Source organism: Xenopus tropicalis, chromosome 1 (genome assembly GCF_000004195.4).
Source record: "Xenopus tropicalis strain Nigerian chromosome 1, UCB_Xtro_10.0, whole genome shotgun sequence".
In the NCBI taxonomy this organism is placed as follows: Eukaryota; Metazoa; Chordata; class Amphibia; order Anura; family Pipidae; genus Xenopus; species Xenopus tropicalis.
This window is the reverse complement of record NC_030677.2, coordinates 37,219,358-37,242,424: the sequence shown is the minus strand read 5'-3', so window position 1 is coordinate 37,242,424 and position 23,067 is coordinate 37,219,358. Positions and strand designations below refer to the sequence as shown.

General features: G+C 41.1%; 1 protein-coding gene across 2 annotated transcripts in view; it reads left to right on the top strand.

Annotated features, from left to right (window-relative positions):
- The first annotated feature begins 16,929 nt into the window (after positions 1–16,929).
- The window catches only part of bend4 (BEN domain containing 4), a 60,100-nt gene continuing 53,962 nt past the window's right edge, over positions 16,930–23,067 (top strand). Inside the window, exon 1 of one of the 2 annotated variants that reach the window (XM_004911214.4) lies at positions 16,930–17,473. In XM_004911214.4, the coding sequence (XP_004911271.1) occupies positions 17,074–17,473 (400 nt within the window). In that variant the 5' untranslated portion in view covers positions 16,930–17,073. The remainder of the gene's footprint in view (positions 17,474–23,067) is intronic. The other variant, XM_002933452.5, reaches the window with a different exon arrangement.

Here is a 23,067-nt window from a genome sequence, read left to right as displayed (position 1 = left end):
ATACCACAAAACAATATCAACATACATATCCACCTGCATTTTCAGAAAAAAACATATAATGCACACTGGCCCTTTAGAAGCAGAATAAATAGTATTAGCTGCAAATTGAAGATTTTTCAATACTGCCTTTCTATAAATGCCATTAAGAACTTTTATAATGATGTGACTTATATCCCACTCACATATAAGATAAACCCCCATAAATACCGAGGCCTGTGTTCTGGGCTATTATTCTAGGCTTTTCTTAGTTAATTCTGACCTTTTTGTATTAGGTAAAAGCCACAGAGACAAAATGCCACAGAATCCCCCTTATTTGCTCACAAAGAACCCCTCTCAGCCAAAGCATGTTGTCTGGCTATCCTGTAACTGATCTGTGCCTTTCGTTTAATTTAGAAGCCCTGCTGCAGACAGGGAAAATTTAAGTAGCCATGCAGCACTCCCTCAAGATGTTTGGGCATGACTTCAACACCCATTTAGCATACACCCTCACAACTCATCATTATAAACTGCAGCTCTAAAGCATGAGGGGTTTATAATTGTATAGTTTTATGGGGTAAGTCTATGACCTAAGGCAAGAAGTTGCTAATTAGCCATGTAGCTGGTTAATTGTTGGTTCATTTTATAGACTGGATGTCTGGTATGAGAGCCATGATCCCCCCTACTATACACATCTACCATTCAGGACCACATTTAAATAATTTAAATATATATATATATAAATATATATTATATAATAATATAAATTGCAATTATAATATTTGTATTTTAGTGTCTTCTCAATAAGATCATCTTTAAACCTGTAGATTTCAACAGCAGATGCAGGTTAAATTGCCCCCCCCCAAGACATTTAGGACAGCAAAGGAGGAATACTGTAGAACCAGATGCTCTTAGGGGCAACATAACATTATGGGCCCAGTAATTTGTATTGGTCATCATTATATGAGAAAATCATTTATTTCTTTATCCTTAGCCACAGGTTAGCCACAGGATTCTGGCATTTGTGACTCCATAGCCAGCATGAAAATGCTGTTCTAAAGTATAAAGCGAGTAGGAATTATGGCTCAAGATAAAAAGAATCAGCTCAATGCCATACATATCCGGAGTCATTCAAGCATTCTGTGCCCCCTGCAAGGGTATTGTATGATATGGATGCCCAAACTAAATTGAAAAGAGAGAGACAGCCTTGTTCTCTAACACCTTCCTCAGTTTATCTAACTAATAATTGATGGGCCACCAACTTCTGCACCTTGGCCCTGGTTTAGGTCACATGTTGCAACAAGCCAATCCCCCAATCAGCTACAAACGCACAAAGGTAAGTGGTAGCCCAAACACTGTAGGTGTATGCGGCACAATGAAATGTTGGGCAGGTAGGAACTCTACAGCTGAACAGAGGGTTCGACTATCCTGTAAGTCACATTCGGTATCAAACTGTCAACCCATTCATCTTACTGTATCTGTAGAAGCAATTTCCCCTACCACCGCCGTTTGATTAAAATAGTGTCAGTCATTTATTATAATGGAATGCATATGCTCCTACAATAGCAGTCATCATTTCCCCTTTATTTAGCACAAGTAAAATTACCTAGTTTGCACTGATGGAACAGCTTTCTGGTGAATAATGTTTTTTTTTTTTGTGGAGTACAAGAAAAATGATTAACAAGTTTATTATATCTGAAGCAGAATAGGTAATCAAAAAAGCAATGAATGTTATTAGAAGTCACAATGATAAATTGTCCTGCCAAACTCTAATTCCGAATCGACTGTTTCTGCTAACGTAATCTCCATTCTATTAACGCTTTATTGGGGATCTGCACAATCTACTTACATGTAGTATTTGGGCTTTTTTATTTCCAGCCATTTTAAAGTGCTAATCACAAGTTAGTCATCCCTGCCAATTAATATGAGATAAGACAGGGACTGTCATAAATATCTGTCTATATATCTATTATCTATCTATCTATCATCTATCTATCTATCTGGCTATCTATTGATCTATCTAGCCATCATCTATTATCAATCTATATGTATTTGCTGTCTATCTATCTATCATCTATCTATCTATCTATCTATCTATCTATCTATCATCTATCTTTGTTTGTGGTAATGTAATCTCCATTCTATTAACACTTTTTTGGGGATCTGCACAATCTACTTACATATAGTATTTGGGCTTTTTTTATTTTCAGCCATTTTATCTATCTATCTATTTATCTTTGTTTGTGGTAATGTACTCTCCATTCTATTAACGCTTTATTGGGGATCTGCACAATCTACTTACATGTAGTATTTGGGCTTTTTTTTTATTTTCAGCCATTTTAAAGTGCTAATCACAAGTTAGTCATCCCTGCAAATTAATATGAGATAAGACAGGGACTGTCATAAATATCTGTCTATATATCTATTATCTATCTATCATCTATTTATCTATCTATCTATCTATCTATCTATCTATCTATCTATCTATCTATCTGGCTATCTATTGATATATCTAGCCATCATCTATTATCAATCTATATGTATTTGCTGTCTATCTATCTATCTATCTATCTTTGTTTGTGGTAATGTAATATCCATTCTATTAACGCTTTTTTGGGGATCTGCACAATCTACTTACATGTAGTATTTGGGCTTTTTTTATTTTCAGCCATTTTAAAATGTTAATCACAAACTAGTCATCCCTGCCAATCTGTCTGTCTGTTTGTATATCTATCTGTCTGTCTATTATCTGTCTGTCCAGCTATCTGTCTGTCTGTCTATCTATCATTGGACCACACGGTCATCTTCACAGCATGTAAGCAGCAGAGTGGTAGCGGCTGGGTTGGAGCAGGATGCAGGCAGGTGGCAGGGCCCACTGTGTTTTTTCCCCAGTCTGCATCTAGCCATCATCTATTATCAATCTATATGTCTATCTGCTGTCTATCTATCTATCTATCTATCTATCTATCTATCTATCTATCATCTATCTATCTGGCTATCTATTGATCTATCTAGCCATCTTCTATTATCAATCTATATGTCTATCTGCTATCTATCTATCTATCTATCTTTGTTTGTGGTAATGTACTCTCCATTCTATTAACGCTTTATTGGGGATCTGCACAATCTACTTACATGTAGTATTTGGGCTTTTTTTATTTTCAGCCATTTTAAAATGTTAATCACAAACTAGTCATCCCTGCCAATCTGTCTGTCTGTTTGTATATCTATCTGTCTGTCTATTATCTGTCTGTCCAGCTATCTGTCTGTCTGTCTATCTATCATTGGACCACACGGTCATCTTCACAGCATGTAAGCAGCAGAGTGGTAGCGGCTGGGTTGGAGCAGGATGCAGGCAGGTGGCAGGGCACACTGTGTTTTTTCCCCAGTCTGCATTTTATGGTGTCACACATGCATGTTCCGTTAATAATGATGTCATTATGCATCTCCTACTCATTCTTAGCATCACAAGCTTAATGCATTCTCTGCCTGCAAGCTCACCATATATCTTCAGGCCAGGAATAGACATAGAGCATCTAATGTGTTTTTTATCTATTACAATGTAATAATGCATTCCCAAGGAAGACTTGCTATAAAAACACCCTGCGGTGTCTGCTTATTATGATGTTTTCGCTTAGACATCTTACAATACCCAGTGTGTGCTCTAGCAGTTGTAACCCCTTTTTGGCTGTAATACAGACATGACCAGCGATATATATGTATATATAGGTTAGAGCATGGGGTACACTGGACTGTACAAACAGGGTGGGCCTTTGGTTTGTGGAAGGATTGTTATAGAAGGTGTTGTTGAACAACAGCTTCCACTGCCAGATGTAATAAAGGTGTAAAAGAAGGACACAAACACAAAAATAAATGGTTTATTGTCCAAGACAAATAATCGACAGGGTTATGCAGTAATACTCACAATACAGATGTAGCAATTGATTAGGCAGGTTCAAGGCAGAGCAAGCTGAGCTTAATAGTGTCCACCAGTTAATCTCAGTGCAGCAGTTTATGGGGTGAGACAATTATAACAGCAAGGCACCACTGTGGAGAGTAGTCTGGCTAGTAAGCCCTTAGGGTTTCTACATCTAGTGGTCTGGATCCCTTACAGCAGACGTGGATCAGGGAGAAGACTATGCCTGATACCCTTGTCACTACTGTGATCCCTTCACTAAGGCAGTAGAGCCTGTAAAGGAGAATACTCCCATCTAATCTCTCCCGGTTGGAGCCAGAAAGCTGCTGCTTCTAACTAAATATGTCTATCTCACTTTCCTAGAAAGTGCTATTACATATCTACCTGCACTAGCTAATCCTCATTTATAGGGTCCCTGCTCCCTGACTTCTCCAAAGGTAAAGATCCCTCTGGGGTAAAATGGCTTTATTGGGGCCCTGTTGATCCCAGGCTCAGTGGAACATCCACCTGGTTGAACAGATGCAGCCAAAGACTATGTTATAGTGTGAAAGGGAGTGGTCTACCTATGAGCCAAAAATGTACAACATGCTAATAGCTAAATCTGTTACATAGGTCTCTGCCCAGAAACAGCAAAAGAAGGAGTTTAGAGTTTAAAACTATTATTAACCCTATAGGGCCCTACACAGTCTTAATCTCATAATTCGTACATAATAATCTCATAATTCGAACATAATAATATGTTCATACTGTCTGCCTATTATGATGTTATCATGATTATCATGTAATGTTTAGCCAGGCTTAGCATTAAAACCCTGTTGCATAATAAAATCTCATATTGCATTTCCTGCAGTTACTGGAGCTTACAACCCGAGACCCCTATCATATTCACAAACACTGCCTATATATCTTTTGAAGTGTACAGTAGTAGGAAACCCAAGCAGGTCATACAAACACCTTGTTGCTATTGCCTTTGCTGAATTAGAACCCAGGGCTGCAAGGCAGAAAAGCTAACTATGATGCCAATTCAGAAGTTACAGTAATCAGTGCAGTATATCAGGGTCAGACTGGGGTGTAGGAGGCCCTCTGGGACTGTTAAAACAAGGGCTCCCACACCCCTACAGGGGCTCCGACAGCCCACTCACCAAACATCAACCCCTCACCCCCACATGTGTTCCTTATGCATTACCGCATTGGCTGAAGGGGCCTAGCATGTTTGTGTGCACTGTGAACCCTATGATCCCAGGAGGTGGCCCTTAATTCTTAAAATGGCAATTTCTATTTAGGAGTACCCAATAGCACATACTACTAAAAAAGTATATTTTTATGAAAATGGTTTATTTAGATGAAGCAGGGCTTTACATATGAGCTGTTTATGCAATATAACTTTATAAAGACCTACATTGTTCGGGGGTATAGTTTTCCTTTAGTACATCTCCTATCAGTGAGTAGAAATACAACACACAATTTATTACCAGTTACGCTGCTTTCTCAGCCACATGCAAATATTTGCATTCTGCCTTCTGTGCACCTTTTACAGTAAAAAGCACATTATCTTAGGAAGCACAAAATACACAATTTAATCTTATAAATCTCTCAAGAAAACAGTATTTTACATTTTTAGGACAGAACTTATGTGTAACTGCCTAAAGAAATCTAACCTCCACACAACAAGATTTTTTTTTTTACAGTCCATTTAGGTTATGAGTCTCCATTAGCGTAGGTATTTAAAGGCATAAACACGCACGCTTTCTCCATTTCCTGAGCTTGCAAGGATTTTAGGAAATTATGTGAAGTGAAAACCAAAGCCATCATAATAATGTTTTAGTGTTGCCATAATGCTGGTTTGCAAGAATATGTAAAAGATCTGTTGGCTTATTTTGATGTCTTTTACAATAAAAGGTAAGAGCAGAAACCTAAAATAAAGTGCAGGCATGGGATCTTTTATCCGGAAGCCAATTAACCGAAATGCTCCAAAATACAGGACGGCCCTATGCTGCCTGTGTGTGCTATACTCTGCCCGCCCTATGCTACCTGTGTGTGCCATACTCTGCCCGCCCTATGCTGCCTGTGTGTGCCATACTCTGCCCGCCCTATGTTGCCTGTGTGTGCCATACACTGCCTGCCCTATGGTGCCTGTGTGTGCCATACTCTGCCTGCCCTATGCTGCCAGTGTGTGCCATACTCTGCCTGCCCTATGCTGCCTGTGTGTGCCATACTCTGCCTGCCCTATGGTGCCTGTGTGTGCCATACTCTGCCTGCCCTATGCTGCCTGTGTGTGTGATACTCTGCCTGCCCTATGCTGCCTGTGTATCCCATACTCTGCCTGTCTTTAGCTGCCTGTGTGTGGTGGGGCCGTGACATAGTAGGGCAGGGAAGAGACGGGGCTGTGACATCATGGGGGCTATGACACACTGATCGGCCAATCAATGTTACTGGGAAAAAATCAGATGGGCCCGATCGACCCAGACCTGATGCCAACCTGCTGCTCCCCGCTGCTACTATTCCCTTCTGCTGTCATTCCCCCACTGGCTCCCCCTGATAGAGGTGAAGTATAAGGTACGGATGCCAGGGGGGAGGGGCTGCTAGTGGGTGAGCGGACAGTCAGGGGCCCAGGGGTAGCAGCCCCGGTGGGCCTCCTACACCTCAGTCCAACCTTGGAACAAAAAATATATAAAGGCAGAAAGTAAGGCTTTAAGTATCACTAATGACACATATTTCCAATATAGGAGTACAGAAATAGCTATATTATAAAAGCTGAATAAAGGATTAAAATATAACCTTTAATAATACTGTACATTTTAAATCACGGGAAATGATACTCAAAAATAAATACAATTACCAATAGATACTCATGAAAGCAAGTGTAAAAGAAATTGGTTTGAGATGTGTTATTAAAGCTCAAGTTTTAATCTTTGATCACCTTTTTCCTCTCATTTTTTATATAAACTGTTTCGATATATGTCAGTAGACCTTATTTATAGCCTTCCTTCATGGATTTATATATAAAATTCAGTAAATGTTGTGTTTCATATACACATATTCATATACACAATACAGCTTTACATGTCAGGCCACACCGCTGATAAGTAATTTGCTTACTGTTTAGACACTCTGTTTCCTGCCCTCCTTTTTTTATTTCCTCCTGTTGACCATCAGAAATAGATCTCAATCAAAAAACACAATTTCATGTTTACTGACACCTTATGAAAACACATGCCTGTGTCATTCTCATAACCCAGTATCTGAGGGTGACACTTTTTTTTTTGTTTAAAATAATAGAGCTGCCTTATAAGGATGCCTGACACTGAAGCTGAGTAGCTGAAGACTTGTATAGCGGAATGCTTTAACTCAGCTTAAGGGAGAACTAAAGCCTAAACTAGGGCAGAAGTAGGGCAGAAATGTTGTACAATATGTTTTGTGCTTCTGTACCAGCCCAAGGCAACCGCAGCCCTTTAGAAGGGAAGATCTGTGCCCCCAAAGATGCCCCAGTAGCCCCCCATCTTCTTTTCTGCTGATTCCCTGCCCATACTCTGTCACTAACTGAGCTTAGGGGCCCACTCACACTATACTGTATATAGAATATAAATGTCACTTTAATAAGGCTGACTAGTAATTAATACAGATTATTACTAAATGACAGCTTAGAAACCAGTGCAATTAGCACCAGAATTAAATAATCAGCCCTGTGGCATCAGCTTTTATGACAACTGACAAGACCTATATCATTACTACTATAGAGATGCTGAATATTTAGGTTGTCACACAAGTACAGTAAATTAAATATGGCATTTTTAGCCATATTCATTTTTAGCATTTAGTTCTCCTTTAAGCTCCAAGGGACTAACATAGGCGTTACATTGCTCCAATGCAGTTACTAGTAGCAACCAAACAGATATTTACACACATTTTCTATATTAATTGTAGAGCGCACTCCTGCACTGAACATGCTATGTTAATAAATCAACCTCCATATTGTGCTCTGGTTTCACAGCTTTCTAGTCTTGGTGCTACACATGCTAACTGCGGTCTGGGCTGAAGCAGACGCTTACACAGTCAGAGAGTTGCTATACAATTAGGCTGATACACCATTGCAACTCATGATGTGAATCATTTCATTAGATGATCTTTTGTGACGCTTTAACCACCTTTTAAGTCAAAGGGGTTGTTTAAATGAACTTTTAGTATAATGTAGAGCAGGGGTGGCCATTCATTGATTGCGGTCCACCAGAAGCTCCCCCGTGGATTTCTGGTGGGCCGCAATGAAGCATGGGATGCGGAAGTGCTGCGTGAATGCGTACGTACGCTGCGTCGCATTCGTACGCATTCACGCCACACTTCTGCATTCCGCATCGGTACGGTCAATCGTGGACAAAAAAAGTCTGGCCACCCCTGATGTAGAGACTGCTATTTTGAGACAATTTCAATTGGTCTTTGTTTTTTTTTGTGTTTTTTGGATTTTTTTAGCGTTTGAAAGAAAGACAGAAATATAAATAGCGGAGGGCCTACAAAGAAAGATGAAGCAAATAAGTAATAAAAGATAACAATAAAAATGTAGCCTCACAGAGCAAAAGTTATTTGGCTGCTGTGGGTCAGTGACACCCACTTGAAATTTGGAAAGAGTAAATAATTCAAAACTACAAAATTTAAAAAAAGAAAACCAATTCAACACATGTTAAGAGTAGGCCATTCTATAACTTACTAAAACTAAAGTTGGAAGTGCTTTTTTCACCTAAAATGCTTAGGATGTCAAACTATTGATACATGCTGCACTTCTGGGAGGGGTTCTCCATCCATTTGTGTTTGTGATCAGTTAGCTTAAAGGGGTAGTTAACCTTTGAATTAACTTTTAATATAATGTAGACCTTGATATTCTGAGACAATTTGCAATTGGTCCTCTTTTATTTTTAATGGTTTTTCAGTTATTTAGCTTTTTGTTCAGCAGCTCTCCATTTGGTATTTCAGCAGCTATCTGGTTGTTAGGGTCTTATTTACCCTAGCAACCAGGCAGTGGATTAAACAAGAGATGGGAAAATGAATAGTTAAGGGGCCTGCATGGAAAAATAAGTAACAAAAAGTTACAATAATAATAAAATTATAAAAATTATTCAAGAGCTATAAAAAAAATAATTAGGAAGACCAATTGCAAAGTTGATAGAAATAGGCCATTCTATAACATACTAACAGTTAACTTAAAGTGAACCCCCCCTTTAGATGTGTTTAAGTTAGTTTTATAGAGAGAGAGGCAGTGGGTACTGACATCCCAGGCACATTATACACAGTGAAATGCAATGTGTATTTACAAAACCAGTACATTATATACAGTAAAATGAAGTCACTATTTACAAAACCAGCCCATTATATGCAGTGAGATGCAGTGGGTGCTAGCACCCCAGGCACATTATATGCAGTGAGATGCAGTGGGTACCAGCACCCCAGGCAGATTATATATATGCAGTGAGAGGCAGTGGGTACAGATGGCAGATATTCAGGCCCTGGCACTGTAACACTGGCACTGATAAACAACATTGGCTCCATTGTAACTAACTAAATATTAACAAAACAAAAAAAAATAGTAAGTGCAAAAACAACAACAAATACATAAATGCACAATGAGCTTTTTCAGGGGGAAAGAGTTAACTTACCATCCATCTGTTAGGGTAGGTGATAGATTTCAGGTGACAAAAACAATTTAATGTCAGCTAGTGATTCAGCCTTTAGAACTGTATAGTACCTGTTTATAGTAGCTGCGTATAGCACCTGCATATAGTGCCTGCGTATAGTACCTGCGTATAGCGCCTGCGTATAGTACCTGTGTGTATTCCCTGTGTATTCTCTGTGTATAATGTGTATAGTACCTGTGTATAGTGCCTGTGTATAGTGCCTGTGTATAGTACCTGTGTATAGCGCCTGTGTATAGCGCCTGTGTATAGCACCTGTGTATAGCCCCTGTGTATAGTAACTGTGTATAGTACCTGTGTATAGCACCCGTGTATAGCACCCGTGTATAGTACCCGTGTATAGCGCTTGTGTATAGCGCCTGTGTATAGCGCCTGTGTATAGCGCCTGTGTATAGTACCCGTGTATAGTACCTGTGTATAGCGCCTGTGTATAGCCCCTGTGTATAGCACCAGTGTATAGCGCCTGTGTATAGTGCCTGTGTATAGTATCTGTGTATAGTGCCTGTGTATAGTGGCTCTGTATAGTACCTGTGTATAGTACCTGTGTATAGTGCCTGTGTATAGTACCTGTGTATAGTACCCGTGTATAGTACCCGTGTATAGTACCTGTGTATAGTGCCTGTGTATAGTACCTGTGTATAGTACCCGTGTATAGTACCCGTGTATAGTACCTGTGTATAGTACCCGTGTATAGTACCTGTGTATAGCGCCTGTGTATAGCGTCTGTGTATAGTACCTGTGTATAGTACCTGTGTATAGTACCCGTGTATAGTACCTGTGTATAGCGCCTGTGTATAGCGTCTGTGTATAGTACCCGTGTATAGTACCTGTGTATAGTACCCGTGTATAGTACCTGTGTATAGCGCCTGTGTATAGCGCCTGTGTATAGTGCCTGTGTATAGCGGCTCTGTATAGTACCTGTGTATAGTACCTGTGTATAGTGCCTGTGTATAGTGCCTGTGTATAGTGCCTGTGTATAGCGTCTGTGTATAGTACCTGTGTATAGTGCCTGTGTATAGCGTCTGTGTATAGTACCTGTGTATAGCGTCTGTGTATAGTACCTGTGTATAGTACCTGTGTATAGTGCCTGTGTATAGTGCCTGTGTATAGTGCCTGGGTATAGTGCCTGTGTATAGCGGCTCTGTATAGTACCTGTGTATAGTGCCTGTGTATAGTGCCTGTGTATAGTACCTGTGTATAGTGCCTGTGTATAGTACCTGTGTATAGTGCCTGTGTATAGTGCCTGTGTATAGTGCCTGTGTATAGCGTCTGTGTATAGTACCTGTGTATAGTGCCTGTGTATAGTGCCTGTGTATAGTACCTGTGTATAGTACCTGTGTATAGTGCCTGTGTATAGTACCTGTGTATAGTACCTGTGTATAGTGCCTGTGTATAGTGCCTGTGTATAGTGCCTGTGTATAGTACCTGTGTATAGTGCCTGTGTATAGTGCCTGTGTATAGTACCTGTGTATAGTGCCTGTGTATAGTGCCTGTGTATAGTACCTGTGTATAGTACCTGTGTATAGTACCTGTGTATAGTGCCTGTGTATAATGCCTGTGTATAGCGGCTCTGTATAGTACCTGTGTATAGTGCCTGTGTATAGTGCCTGTGTATAGCGCCTGTGTATAGTGCCTGTGTATAGCGCCTGTGTATAGTACCTGTGTATAGTACCTGTGTATAGCGCCTGTGTATAGCGTCTGTGTATAGCACCAGTGTATAGCGCCTGTGTATAGTGCCTGTGTATAGCGGCTCTGTATAGTACCTGTGTATAGTACCTGTGTATAGTACCTGTGTATAGTACCTGTGTATAGTGCCTGTGTATAGTACCTGTGTATAGTACCTGTGTATAGTACCTGTGTATAGTACCTGTGTATAGTACCTGTGTATAGCGCCTGTGTATAGCGTCTGTGTATAGTGCCTGTGTATAGTGCCTGTGTATAGTACCTGTGTATAGTGCCTGTTTATAGTACCTGTGTATAGTACCTGTGTATAGCGCCTGTGTATAGTGTCTGTGTATAGTGCCTGTGTATAGTACCTGTGTATAGTACCTGTGTATAGTACCTGTGTATAGTACCTGTGTATAGTACCTGTGTATAGCGCCTGTGTATAGCGCCTGTGTATAGTGTCTGTGTATAGTGCCTGTGTATAGTACCTGTGTATAGTACCTGTGTATAGTGCCTGTGTATAGTGCCTGTGTATAGCGGCTCTGTATAGTACCTGTGTATAGTACCTGTGTATAGTACCTGTGTATAGTACCCGTGTATAGTACCTGTGTATAGTACCTGTGTATAGTACCTGTGTATAGTACCTGTGTATAGTGCCTGTGTATAGCGCCTGTGTATAGCGTCTGTGTATAGCACCAGTGTATAGCGCCTGTGTATAGCGGCTCTGTATAGTACCTGTGTATAGTACCTGTGTATAGTACCTGTGTATAGTGCCTGTGTATAGTACCTGTGTATAGTACCTGTGTATAGTACCTGTGTATAGTGCCTGTGTATAGTACCTGTGTATAGTGCCTGTGTATAGTACCTGTGTATAGTACCTGTGTATAGTACCTGTGTATAGTGCCTGTGTATAGTGCCTGTGTATAGTGCCTGTGTATAGTACCTGTGTATAGTGCCTGTGTATAGTATCTGTGTATAGTGCCTGTGTATAGTACCTGTGTATAGTACCTGTGTATAGTGCCTGTGTATAGTGCCTGTGTATAGTACCTGTGTATAGTACCTGTGTATAGTGCCTGTGTATAGTACCTGTGTATAGTGCCTGTGTATAGTGCCTGTGTATAGTACCTGTGTATAGTACCTGTGTATAGTACCTGTGTATAGTACCTGTGTATAGTACCTGTGGGAGTGGGATGAAATCTGCAGCAAGTTGGTTCTCAGGTAAAGTTACAGACTGCAGATTCTTCTTTTCAGTCTTCATTTCTGCACTGCCTTCAGTTTGTAATATCTCCTGAGCCCTGTCTGCATCTGTGCCTTGATTGGTCAATTTTACTGTCTGTCAAGAAATCTGTGCCCTGATTGGTGAATCCACAAGAAGAAAGATCCAATCAGAGCACAGCTGATTAAAGCAGAAGTGGAGCTTGCAGGAACACAAATTATTTCCTGATGTTAGGGGTTCCAGGACAGAGCAGGGTGAGGTTATTGTTAAGGTGCCAAGCAGGTTTGGGGAGGCTTAGCCTCTTCTAGCTTTATTGAAAACCCGCCTATGAATACCAAGCACTAAGTAGGCAGTTGCCTTTATACAGAAATTGCCTGAGTATAGATTCCATCTATTGATGTATCCCTACTGTATCACCAAATTATGTGTTTTTCTATATGGATATAGCATTTGACATTACAAGGGTGTCAATTCAATATACAGCAAAAGCACAGGCTTCAATATTGTGCTGACAGCATTCCTGCCCTGGGTCAATAAGGGGTTCGCCCCTGTCTGAGAGCATGAAGGCTTGCTGGATTTGCTGTGACAGTGATGGCTGGAAGGACAGCTTAAAGTTATCAAGGATCTCTGAATGAGACTAGCATTAGATGGCACTTACACCCACCTCTTGTATGGCAGCCAAATTAGAACTTGCTAAGTTGCTAGATAGGTTACACAGTAATGCTACAGTGATGGCAAAAAGGATCATATCTTTAACCTGGTAAATGCATGGGGGCTTAGGAAGCAAAATAATCATTCTCACAGGCCGGTACATTTTCTCAGGGGGGGTCCAATCCAAACAGATCATGATACCTTGATTAGTTGCTGGAATTATTTAAAATGATGCTCTTACAGTACCATGTTCAGTAACAAGTTGCAAAACCTGATATGTAGCCATAATGAACATGCTATGCCTTCTCACCTCTCTCACACTGTTTTTGTAGGCAACAGATTTTCAATATTTATGGTTGATTATATTGTATATATATTATATTGGAAACTTAGTTCCGACATAGTTGTCTAGTTCTATGTAATGACTAAAATGGCCCTTTCTAAATCCATATTCTGTGCTATTCTGAACTCTGGGACACAAACCTGTGCAAAGAGACAGATTGCTAAGAGGGGGAGAGCCATTAGATTATATCAGAAGCATTAAAGTGTATTAAAAAAGTTTCTTATTTCAATGAATTAATTTCAGTGAAACTTATATGCAATTTTTATTTTTGTGATAATAAAACCCACCTATTGCAAATAATTCCCAGATTAACTTTAAGTACATTATATTCCAGGGACCTGGAAACTGTGAATATGAAGACACTGTTGACATTATGCTTGATGACTGAAACAGGAAAAGTAATTAGATTTATCCTGCCCAGGAAACATCCAAATTCTACTAGAAGTTACCAAGAGGTAATTGCTTCGGGCTCCATGATTTCACAATGATTGTTCCAGCCCACTAAGTGCAAAACATGTGGTATATTACTATACCGAGTAAGATGAAGTGCTCTTGGTTTTGTAACAAAATGCTGTTTCTGCAATCAACATCTGACTGAAAAACAGGCAGCCCTCAAGGTTCCAGTTGCTGATAACACACTTGTATTCTTATTAGAAAAGATCTGAGCGTTTTGTCAAGGCTGGAGTTTTAGCATGTATCTGTTGCTAGGGTCCAAATTACCCTAGCAACTAGGCAGTGGTTTCGAAAAGAGACTGGAAAATGAATAGGAGAAGGACTGAATAGAAAGATAAGTTATAAAAAGTAATAACAATTAAAGTGTAGCCTTACAAAGCAATTGTTTTTGGCTGCTGGGGTCAGTGACCCCCTTTTGAAAGCAGGAAAGAATTAGAAGAAAAAGGCAAATAATTAAAAAAAAAAAAACTAAGAAATAAAAAAATGAAGACCAACTGAAATGTTGCTAAGAATCAGCCATTTTATAACATACTAAAAGTTAACTTAAATGTTTACAGGGACGCCCTGCAACCCCTGCTGTGCACTGCATTTGGATATGAACCTTAAATGCCTTCTTTTAAACTTTTAATACATCCTATTTAATATATATTAAAAACAATATAGCACCTGGTCATTTGACTGAAGAAGCCAATCGGATGAGTGGTGAAATGCTTTCAAGAGAATACTCAGAAAAGTCCAATTGTTTTAGACTTAATTCTACTAGATACTGTCCCCAAGCTTGTTACCTACAAAGCAGAGTTTTTCCCCATAATTCCAGTGTACTTGTGCCCCAATGTTCATTAGTGCCCACCACAACTGCGGTCACAATTTAAAGGGATAATTTAAATGATATAAATTGGACCAAATTGGCTCTCTGGGCAAATGTTTTTTTTAAACTTAGAGATAGTTTTATATTCATTCTGACTAAACTATTTTTATCATTTTAGATACTGAAACTGTATATTATTCTACATTGAAGAAAAGGCTGTGCACTGCACCTTGCACTAAATAAAATATGAGGTGTGAAGAGCAATGCTAGCCAATGCAGGCCAGACCTGTCATTACCAACTTCCATATGTACAGGACACTGTTGCGGCCTTTGTCTGTCAGTGGTCCCTGATAGATGTACAAGTTAAGGGACAGGTAGGGGGTGGAAGGGGGAACCATAAATTCTTCTCCCCCCTCCATGTATACAGTGCTTCTGAATGCAGGCAGCAGTACTGGGCCAAGCTGATAAGGCGTCCAAAGCAAACCGCCCCTTCAGGCCCCCACCACACAGTGACATCACTTTTCACTAATATGGTGGCATTACTCGCTGGTACCCCCTCGTCACAGCAAAAACAACCTCCAAAGAAAATTAGGCTAATTTAGTAGTTAGGAAGAAATAAGAAAGTTAAAGGACCCAGTAAAGAAATATTTTTTAGCCACCTCCACCCAACTTTTTTTGTGTAAAAGTCCATAGTCCTTAGGGCAAGAGGCAGGGCCTATGGGAAGGATCAGGGTGGAACATGTGCAGGCTGGGAATAGAACACGTGGCTTGAAATAGATCATATTTAGTTTAATGCAATTTTCATGTATGTGTATTCTGGCTGGGTGATCCCAAACAACACTGTATGTCCCATGGATATCGGTAAGTTCACTGATCTGGCAGGTTTGAAAATGTCATCTGCTGATACACTGTTGGCCAGTGTATGGTGCCAAATGAGTGACAGACATGAGTTGCATTGTACAATATCCTAACTATCCTGGACCACTGAGCTTCATCTTCCTTTAGGCCATAAAGTACAGAGCTTTGTTTAACCACAAGCTTATGTTAGTGTCTGTGCTTCTCATTATTCCTTTCTGTCAAGTACAGGCTTATTAAATACCTAAACAAAATCTGTAGTTCTGACTAGTTAGGGACTGAAGAAATACAAAAAGAAAGGGTTAAAAGGATGTTTAATATTTAATACACAGAAAGGCTGATAGAAGATAAAAAGTAGTGCAGACGCTGCAAATAAATGGAGAATAGAGAGAACAGTGATACACAGTTAATGAACTTGAAGTGATCATGGTGTTTTGGGACCAAATTCTTCTTGCCAAATATATACTTACTGACCAAATCCCTCGATATTTAAAATATAGTCAAGTATAGAAACTGGGTTTCCTTGTTTACCTAAAAACCTCTCACCGGTGGCAATATCCAAGGCAAAGTTACATACAGATATTACACACCTGCAGTGTGGCTTCTCCTACTAGAGTGTAGGCTCTATTGAGCAGGGCATACTTTTACCTCCTGTATCAGCCAGTGTTTGTATGTAATTTGTATGTTGGCATTCTTGCTTCTTTTGTTCAGTGCTACAGAATTGTTGTGTTGTTGTTAATAATAGGAGGTTTTTCGTGAAAGTGTAAGGTATTGTCTGCAGGGACACCTGCCGGATACACAATCACCCTGCAAGTGAGAGCTACTAAGCTCCATGCTGTACGTAAAGATGTAACCTTGGTGCCCCATTTAAAGCTTGCCCATTAAGGGGGTAAGTGAAGCTCCTGGAATAAAGCACAGGCTTATGGCTCAAGCAGAAGAGGTGTAAGCTGCCACCTGCGGATACTGCTGCTCAGCTATGGCTGGCAGCTGACTGAAGGTAAGAGGTCCTGTCCTAACAGACAGAGGTTGGCAGCTCTTTATCTGGGCTCAAAAAATGTATTTATTAGTTGTTGTGGTTTGAGCTTATGCTGCACCCAAGCCAGGCACAGAGCCACTGCCAGCCAGGGACCACATCAGCCACTCAGTCAAACTACTTTTCAGCAGATGGCAAAGTGCCAAGCAGCCTCTACAGTCTTCCCCCCATCCAAATACTGGTGTCTCTGGGCTGGGAGCTGCACAGGACATGATAACCTCTGGGCTATGCCTCCCACTGCTCATCCCTGACTCCCAGCACCTGGCTCTAAGCACCCAGCACAGCTCAGCCAGCTCCAAGACAGCAGCTGCAAGACCCGCCCCTTCCCCCCATCATCATTAGCAAATATTACCCTAAACACTTGCTCTTTACCTCCCTTCTCCCTCCAGGCATTGGAGAGGGCGGCTGTCAATCAGGCAGCACCCCTGCACGGCTCAGCAGCAGTGCAACAGCGACAAGCAGACAAGCCGAGGGGAGAGATGGAGGAGGAGATGCAGCCGGCAGAGGAGGGGCCCTGCCTCCCAAAAATCTACAAGCAAAGGAGCCCCTACAGCGTCCTCAAAACCTTCCCCAGCAAGAGGTCCCTGAGCAGAAGGTACGAGAGACCCACCATGGTGGAGATCCCACATCTGGGGGCGCAGCAGCAGCGCACACACTTCCAGCAGCAGCAGCACCATCCGACCTCCATCAGCAACAGCGAGCAACAGCCGCATCACTACCAGCAGGCGCACAGCTCCTATCAGAACGGGCCCAACAGGGCAGCCACGTCCACCTCCCAGTGCCAACAGAGAGGCGGGGGGCCCGCTGGGCATCTGGGCTCCTCCAACAGGTTCTGCCCGCAGCCGGCCGCCGGCCAGAGCCCCCTGGAACTGAGTGCAGGTAAGTAGCTCCCCCCGCTGCCTGCTCGCACTACTTCACCCTTACTCATCATGCAGTGGGACTTCTTTGTTATCCAGGGTCGCGACTACCCCCAGGCAGCTGTCAGGGGTCGGGTCCCACATGGGAAGAATCTACAACTTGCTTGCAGCTCTGCGCTACTAAGTGTGAGAGTCTACTAAACTAATGAGAGTAGCCCTGTGTGTGCCCAGTCACTGGGATGCGCCTCACTTACAGCGGTAACTGCGCCCAAATGCCTTCCCTTGGGCAATCAGTGCAAGCCTAAAGGCAGGGCTCAGTTGGGAGATTATTGTTCCAATGGAACTTTAGCCCTTGTATCATGAGTATAACTTTATTCAGTTGGTAGGAGTCCAGGCAGGCTGATATTCAACTCATCTGTTGAACAGAACCTGCATCTCTACTCACAGGGTCTGGAGTAACTCATGTCCAGCCTGCAGTGTCCCCAGCATTTCAAGGGTTAAAGGTTGGATCACAGTCCTGTGTGTCAGGGAAGCCCAAGCTGTCACACTCTGTGAACTGTAACTCCCAGCACAGTACCTACCAACATCCTTTAGCTATTAAGGTATGTAAGGATTTTAGCAACAGCTTGGCTTTAATATTAGGAACAGACAGCCACAGTTCAGACTGCAGAACTCTGTCTCACATCTTACTTTAATCCATTGAAATGTTGGAGGAATGCTGGGAGTTTCTTGATTGGAGTGCCAACATTTTTATATAGACATACAAATTGTTGTTAGATCTGCTTAGACACAAAGGAACTGATCTATAAACTAAATCTAACACCTACTGGTTTTGGATAGTATCGCAGCAAATACGATATGCCATTACATCGACTTGGGAATGCCCCCTCCCCCAATTTGTCAGTGTTATATCCCGTATTAAGGGAATCACAGTTGATTTGGGACACTTTTACGCACACAGTGTTGCACTAACTCTTTGCCATTTGGGAAAATAGGGAACAATCTGGTACCCATGGGAGGCCAGTGAGTTTGGTTTATAAGAGAGTCCTTCCTGAATAGTTGGTGATTCACCTGTGGCACAGTCCCAGGGACCCTTGTGTGAATAAGGTTCAGGGCATATGTGCAAGGTGATCCCCCAGTGGTTGTTTCCTCTCTAGTAAGGATTAATTATTAGTTGCGATGTCGCCAAGCGAGCGGATCTTCCCCCGATATCCCCACCTACGGGTGGGCGATATCGGGGAGCATTTAGGTAAAAAAAAAAATAATCCGATCGTTTGGCCCTGGGGCCAAACGATCGGATTATGTGGGCGGCAATGGGGCAGTCGGATCGGGGACCGCATCAACGAGCCGATGCGGTCCCCGATCCGACCGGATTTTCTAACCTGGCCGATCGAGATCTGGCCAATTTCAGGCCAGATATCGGTCGGCCAGGCCGCTCTGCCCTGCCCATACACGGGCCGATTAGCTGCCGAATCGGTCCAAGGGACAGATATCGGCAGCTATAGTCGGCCCGTGTATGGCCACCTTTACTGTTTTATAATTACAGAGAAAAAAGAAATGCGTTTTGATATTTTTAATTATTTGCTTAAAATTGAGTTTATGGGAGATGGACTTTTTGTATTTCGGAGCTTTCTGGATAACAGGTTCCCAGATAACAGATCCCATACCTGTATAGTGGGATTGTGCCTAATCTTTCTGAGTAGAAGCCAAGTTATTATTATTTACCCTTTGTACTTACATAGGTCTGTTTATTTGGAACAATGTATTTTGTAGCTATCCTGTGTATTGAGAGCATTATTCTTGCCTGGGTGTAATTTGTGCATTCTGCAATATATATGGATGTAATATACATCCCCACTGCATGAAACAGGAGACCGTAAAAGAGAAATATGTGTTGTGTGTTCTGTAATGACTGAATGAATAAGGACCCAAGGGCACTAAAGTCTCACATCTGGCACCGAACTGTGGGATAATTGTTTTAATACTGTACATTACTTTAGCAACACTGTACATTAATGTAATAATGCTGTACATGTATTGCCCTCATTTTGTTTCTAGGTTCCCTAATGCATTTTTTGTCACATGGTGTTCAGTTCACTTTCTTTTGTTTGTGATTATCATGATATAAGGCACTGTTTGCCAGATTGTAGGGCTGATACAAATGGTGGGTAAAATACTGGATGGGTTACCTTAACGACGACATAACAATGTTTTGATGCATCAAATGAAGGGCTGCAATATAGGGTTGAACTCACAACTCCCTGCTATCAGGACACCCATACACTGTAAGTAACCATACAGTATATATTGTATGTAAAGCCTACGCACTGGCTGGGAAGTCAGCTAAAAGTCAGATAAAAAGTTTCAGAAAGGGTTGGGTGCCCTTTAAAGGAACAGTAACACCAAAAAATGAAAGAGCTTTATAGTAATAAAAATATAATGCACTGTTGCCCTGCACTGTTAAAACTGGTGTGTTTGCTACAGTAACACTACTAAAATTGATATAATAAGCTGATGTGTAGCCATGGGGGCAGCCATTCAAGCTGGAAAAAAGGAGAAAAGGCACAGGTTACATAGCAGATAACAGATAAGTTCTGCAGAATACAATAGTTTTTTATCTGTTATCTGCTATGTGCATGTGCCTTTTCTCCTTTGAATGGCTGCCTCCATGGCTACATAGCAGTTTATTTATATAAATTATAGTAGACTTTCTGAAGTAAACACACAACTTTTACCAGTGCAGGGCAGCAGCACATTACATTTTAGTTACTTTTATACACTTTCATTTTTTGGTGTTACTGTTCCTTTAAGCAAGTATCTTGTAATACAGGGCTTCCATTGAAAAGGGTTCTATTAGGAAATTATTATTAACCTGTGTCAAATATTTTTATGCCTAAATGGTGAATGGCCGATATAAAATATTGTATGTGAAAGCTTCCTACGAGACAGAGTAAGGCTGTCTATTCATCGGTGTGTCATTTCTTATACAGCACTGATGGTGAAAGTGACGCCATTGTTTTTAACCTCATGCTTCAGCGTAAATAGGTAATATGTATCTACCCTGGTACACAAAAAGTGTGTGTGCGTATGGAGTGGGGCGAAACAGTGACTCTCCATCTGTTGCCAAACAGTAAGGCCTATGGCCAACTCTACTGCTAGTATTGCAGCTACCCTCTTTGGATATTGCTCCATTCACTTAAATGGGAAGCAAATCAAGTTGCCTTGCAAAGGTGCCCACCCCCTGAAAAAAAATTGTGCGTATCGGACACTAAGCCACCATGCAGCAACTATGCAGCCAAAGCTTAAGCAAACAGCAATGATGTTTTATACAAGCTTTATTTTAGCAATGGTGAACTATGAAAGACAATAGTTATAAAAAAAGAAATGGATAATGGGTGTCTAGTTGCCATAACATTTGGCCCTGGAAGTTTGAACAACTAAACAGACAAACCACAAAACTAACATCATCTAGCTATTTACTTTATTATTTTTACTCGCTTTGCAAAGAATAACCTTAACAGTAATTAGCAGATTATCAGTACTGCAGTGAATCCTGGGGGGATGTTATACATCGAAATCAAGTATGGTCCCCTGTAGTGAGCAGCAAGGTATTACTTTTTAACCTTTCATAAATATAAAAAGTGGTGGAAAGTATTCAATGTCAGTTGCCTATTGTCAGAAGAGAGACATGGAATATAGGTGGAATATAAGTGGACCAAGTGTGAAAAAAAATACCAGTCTTTATTTACTGATACCTCTATCTAATCCATATGGAAAAGAAAATGTTGTTTTTTGCAAGGTTCATGAATGCTGCTGCGGTTCACAAGTATTCTAAACTAATATTGCTATTATGGCTAATGTTGCCACCCAGTTGGCATTTAACTAGGGCTGGTATTATGTAATACAATGCGATGTATTTGCTGGTATATTTGTAATACTCTATAAACTTCTCCCTTCGCTGACCCTCGCTGCTGCCAAATTACCCCTTATAAGGACATGCTTGCCTATGCGTCACCCATTTCCCCACTAATTAGTCCCATTTCCCTGCCCAGTACGCTTATTTCCTGCCCAGTCTGCCCATTTCCCTGCCCCATGATGTCATTACCCTGCTCCCTATAATGTCACTCCCACCCCCAACCCAAAGGCCAGTATTATTCAGCAGAAAAGGTGGCAACCCTAAATATAGCTGTGGTTTCTGTAGCTAGTCTCTCCACCAGGGCTCTCTTTGTGTTAACTAGACATTGATTCATTTAAGTTTACTAAATATTGCCCATTCCATATCTGGCTTGAAGCTTTGAAGGAGCCGATATGGTTCATTACTATTACACGTAAAAAATAGGGTTATCAGAGGTTTCTCCAGGGGAGAGGACATCCAGGGGCCCCGTACAGCATCAACTTTTTTCTGATAACCCTTAAGTCAGCTCAACAAGTAGCATGTTTCATAGCCCCAAATGCCAACATTCCCTGACCTTAGTAGCTTTTCATCTCCAGATGGAGCCATACAAGCGGAAATGTCAGTGGCAGGGAACTGAAGCATTTTGTGGTGATGACATTATTATAACTTACAATAGTGCCAACACACACATTCAGCCTGTAGAATGGATGCCCTTGTAGGAAGTGATGATATCCCCACTCTGAAACTGTATGTCACATTGCAGTGGAGTGTAATATTTAAGTTGTAGGAGACACTACTTAGTGGGTCCTGAAATAATGCTGGGATTCTGGGAAAAAACTGTATTCTGGGAAAAAAATACATGACAATTTTTGCTTTGTAAATATGCCCTCCAGCATGCTTCATCTCTAGCCAGAGAGGCACGCTTTGCAGATTACTTGTGCAGTACCTCTATATTTGTTGACCATTTTGCAACTGTGCAAGTTTTGAACTACTGCCCCAAACTGCTGTACCAGCTATAGATACTACTGCCCAGCTATAGATACCCCTGGGACTCATTTGTATGTTAACCTAAACTTCATTCCAATGTAATGTAATCACGCTAATCACCTTTACTCACCTTAGTTAACAAGGAAAATTCTGCACTTAGATATTTTTTATTCCTCATATATTTATTCATAGAGTGCCGAGACAGAGGACATTGCCTACGTACAGTAGAACCCCAGTTTTATGCTTTTACACTTAAGCTTTAAGTTATAGGTAACCTCAGAGACACAGTTAGAGGAGTGTAGACAACTGACAAAGGATTAAACCTGGGGCTATCGAAAACCCTCCAACTGGCGTTGAACTACAACACCCTGGCCCGCCTGGAAGCTAGGAATCTGCAAGGACTCTACAGTATGATGTAAACAAGCTGGATTTTAAAATGGACTCTGATGTGAAAGGTTTTTAAAAATTCTAGTAAATGGGCCCTTGAAGTCCAAGTGGGTAAATATTAGCAAATATGTAGGAGGAATGTTGGGAAGAGGGTTTGCAGAGCAGAATGACACAATACCACTCCAGTCTGTAAGTGCCACATTAACCCTTGTGCTGTACAGTGGACCTTTGGCCTTCTCTGTAATAATTTAGCCCTGTGCAAATCAATTACAGGCCTAATGCAGCTCATAAATTATGGTATTTAGCATCATAATGATATCATAAACCAATAAATGTTTAATTTAAAA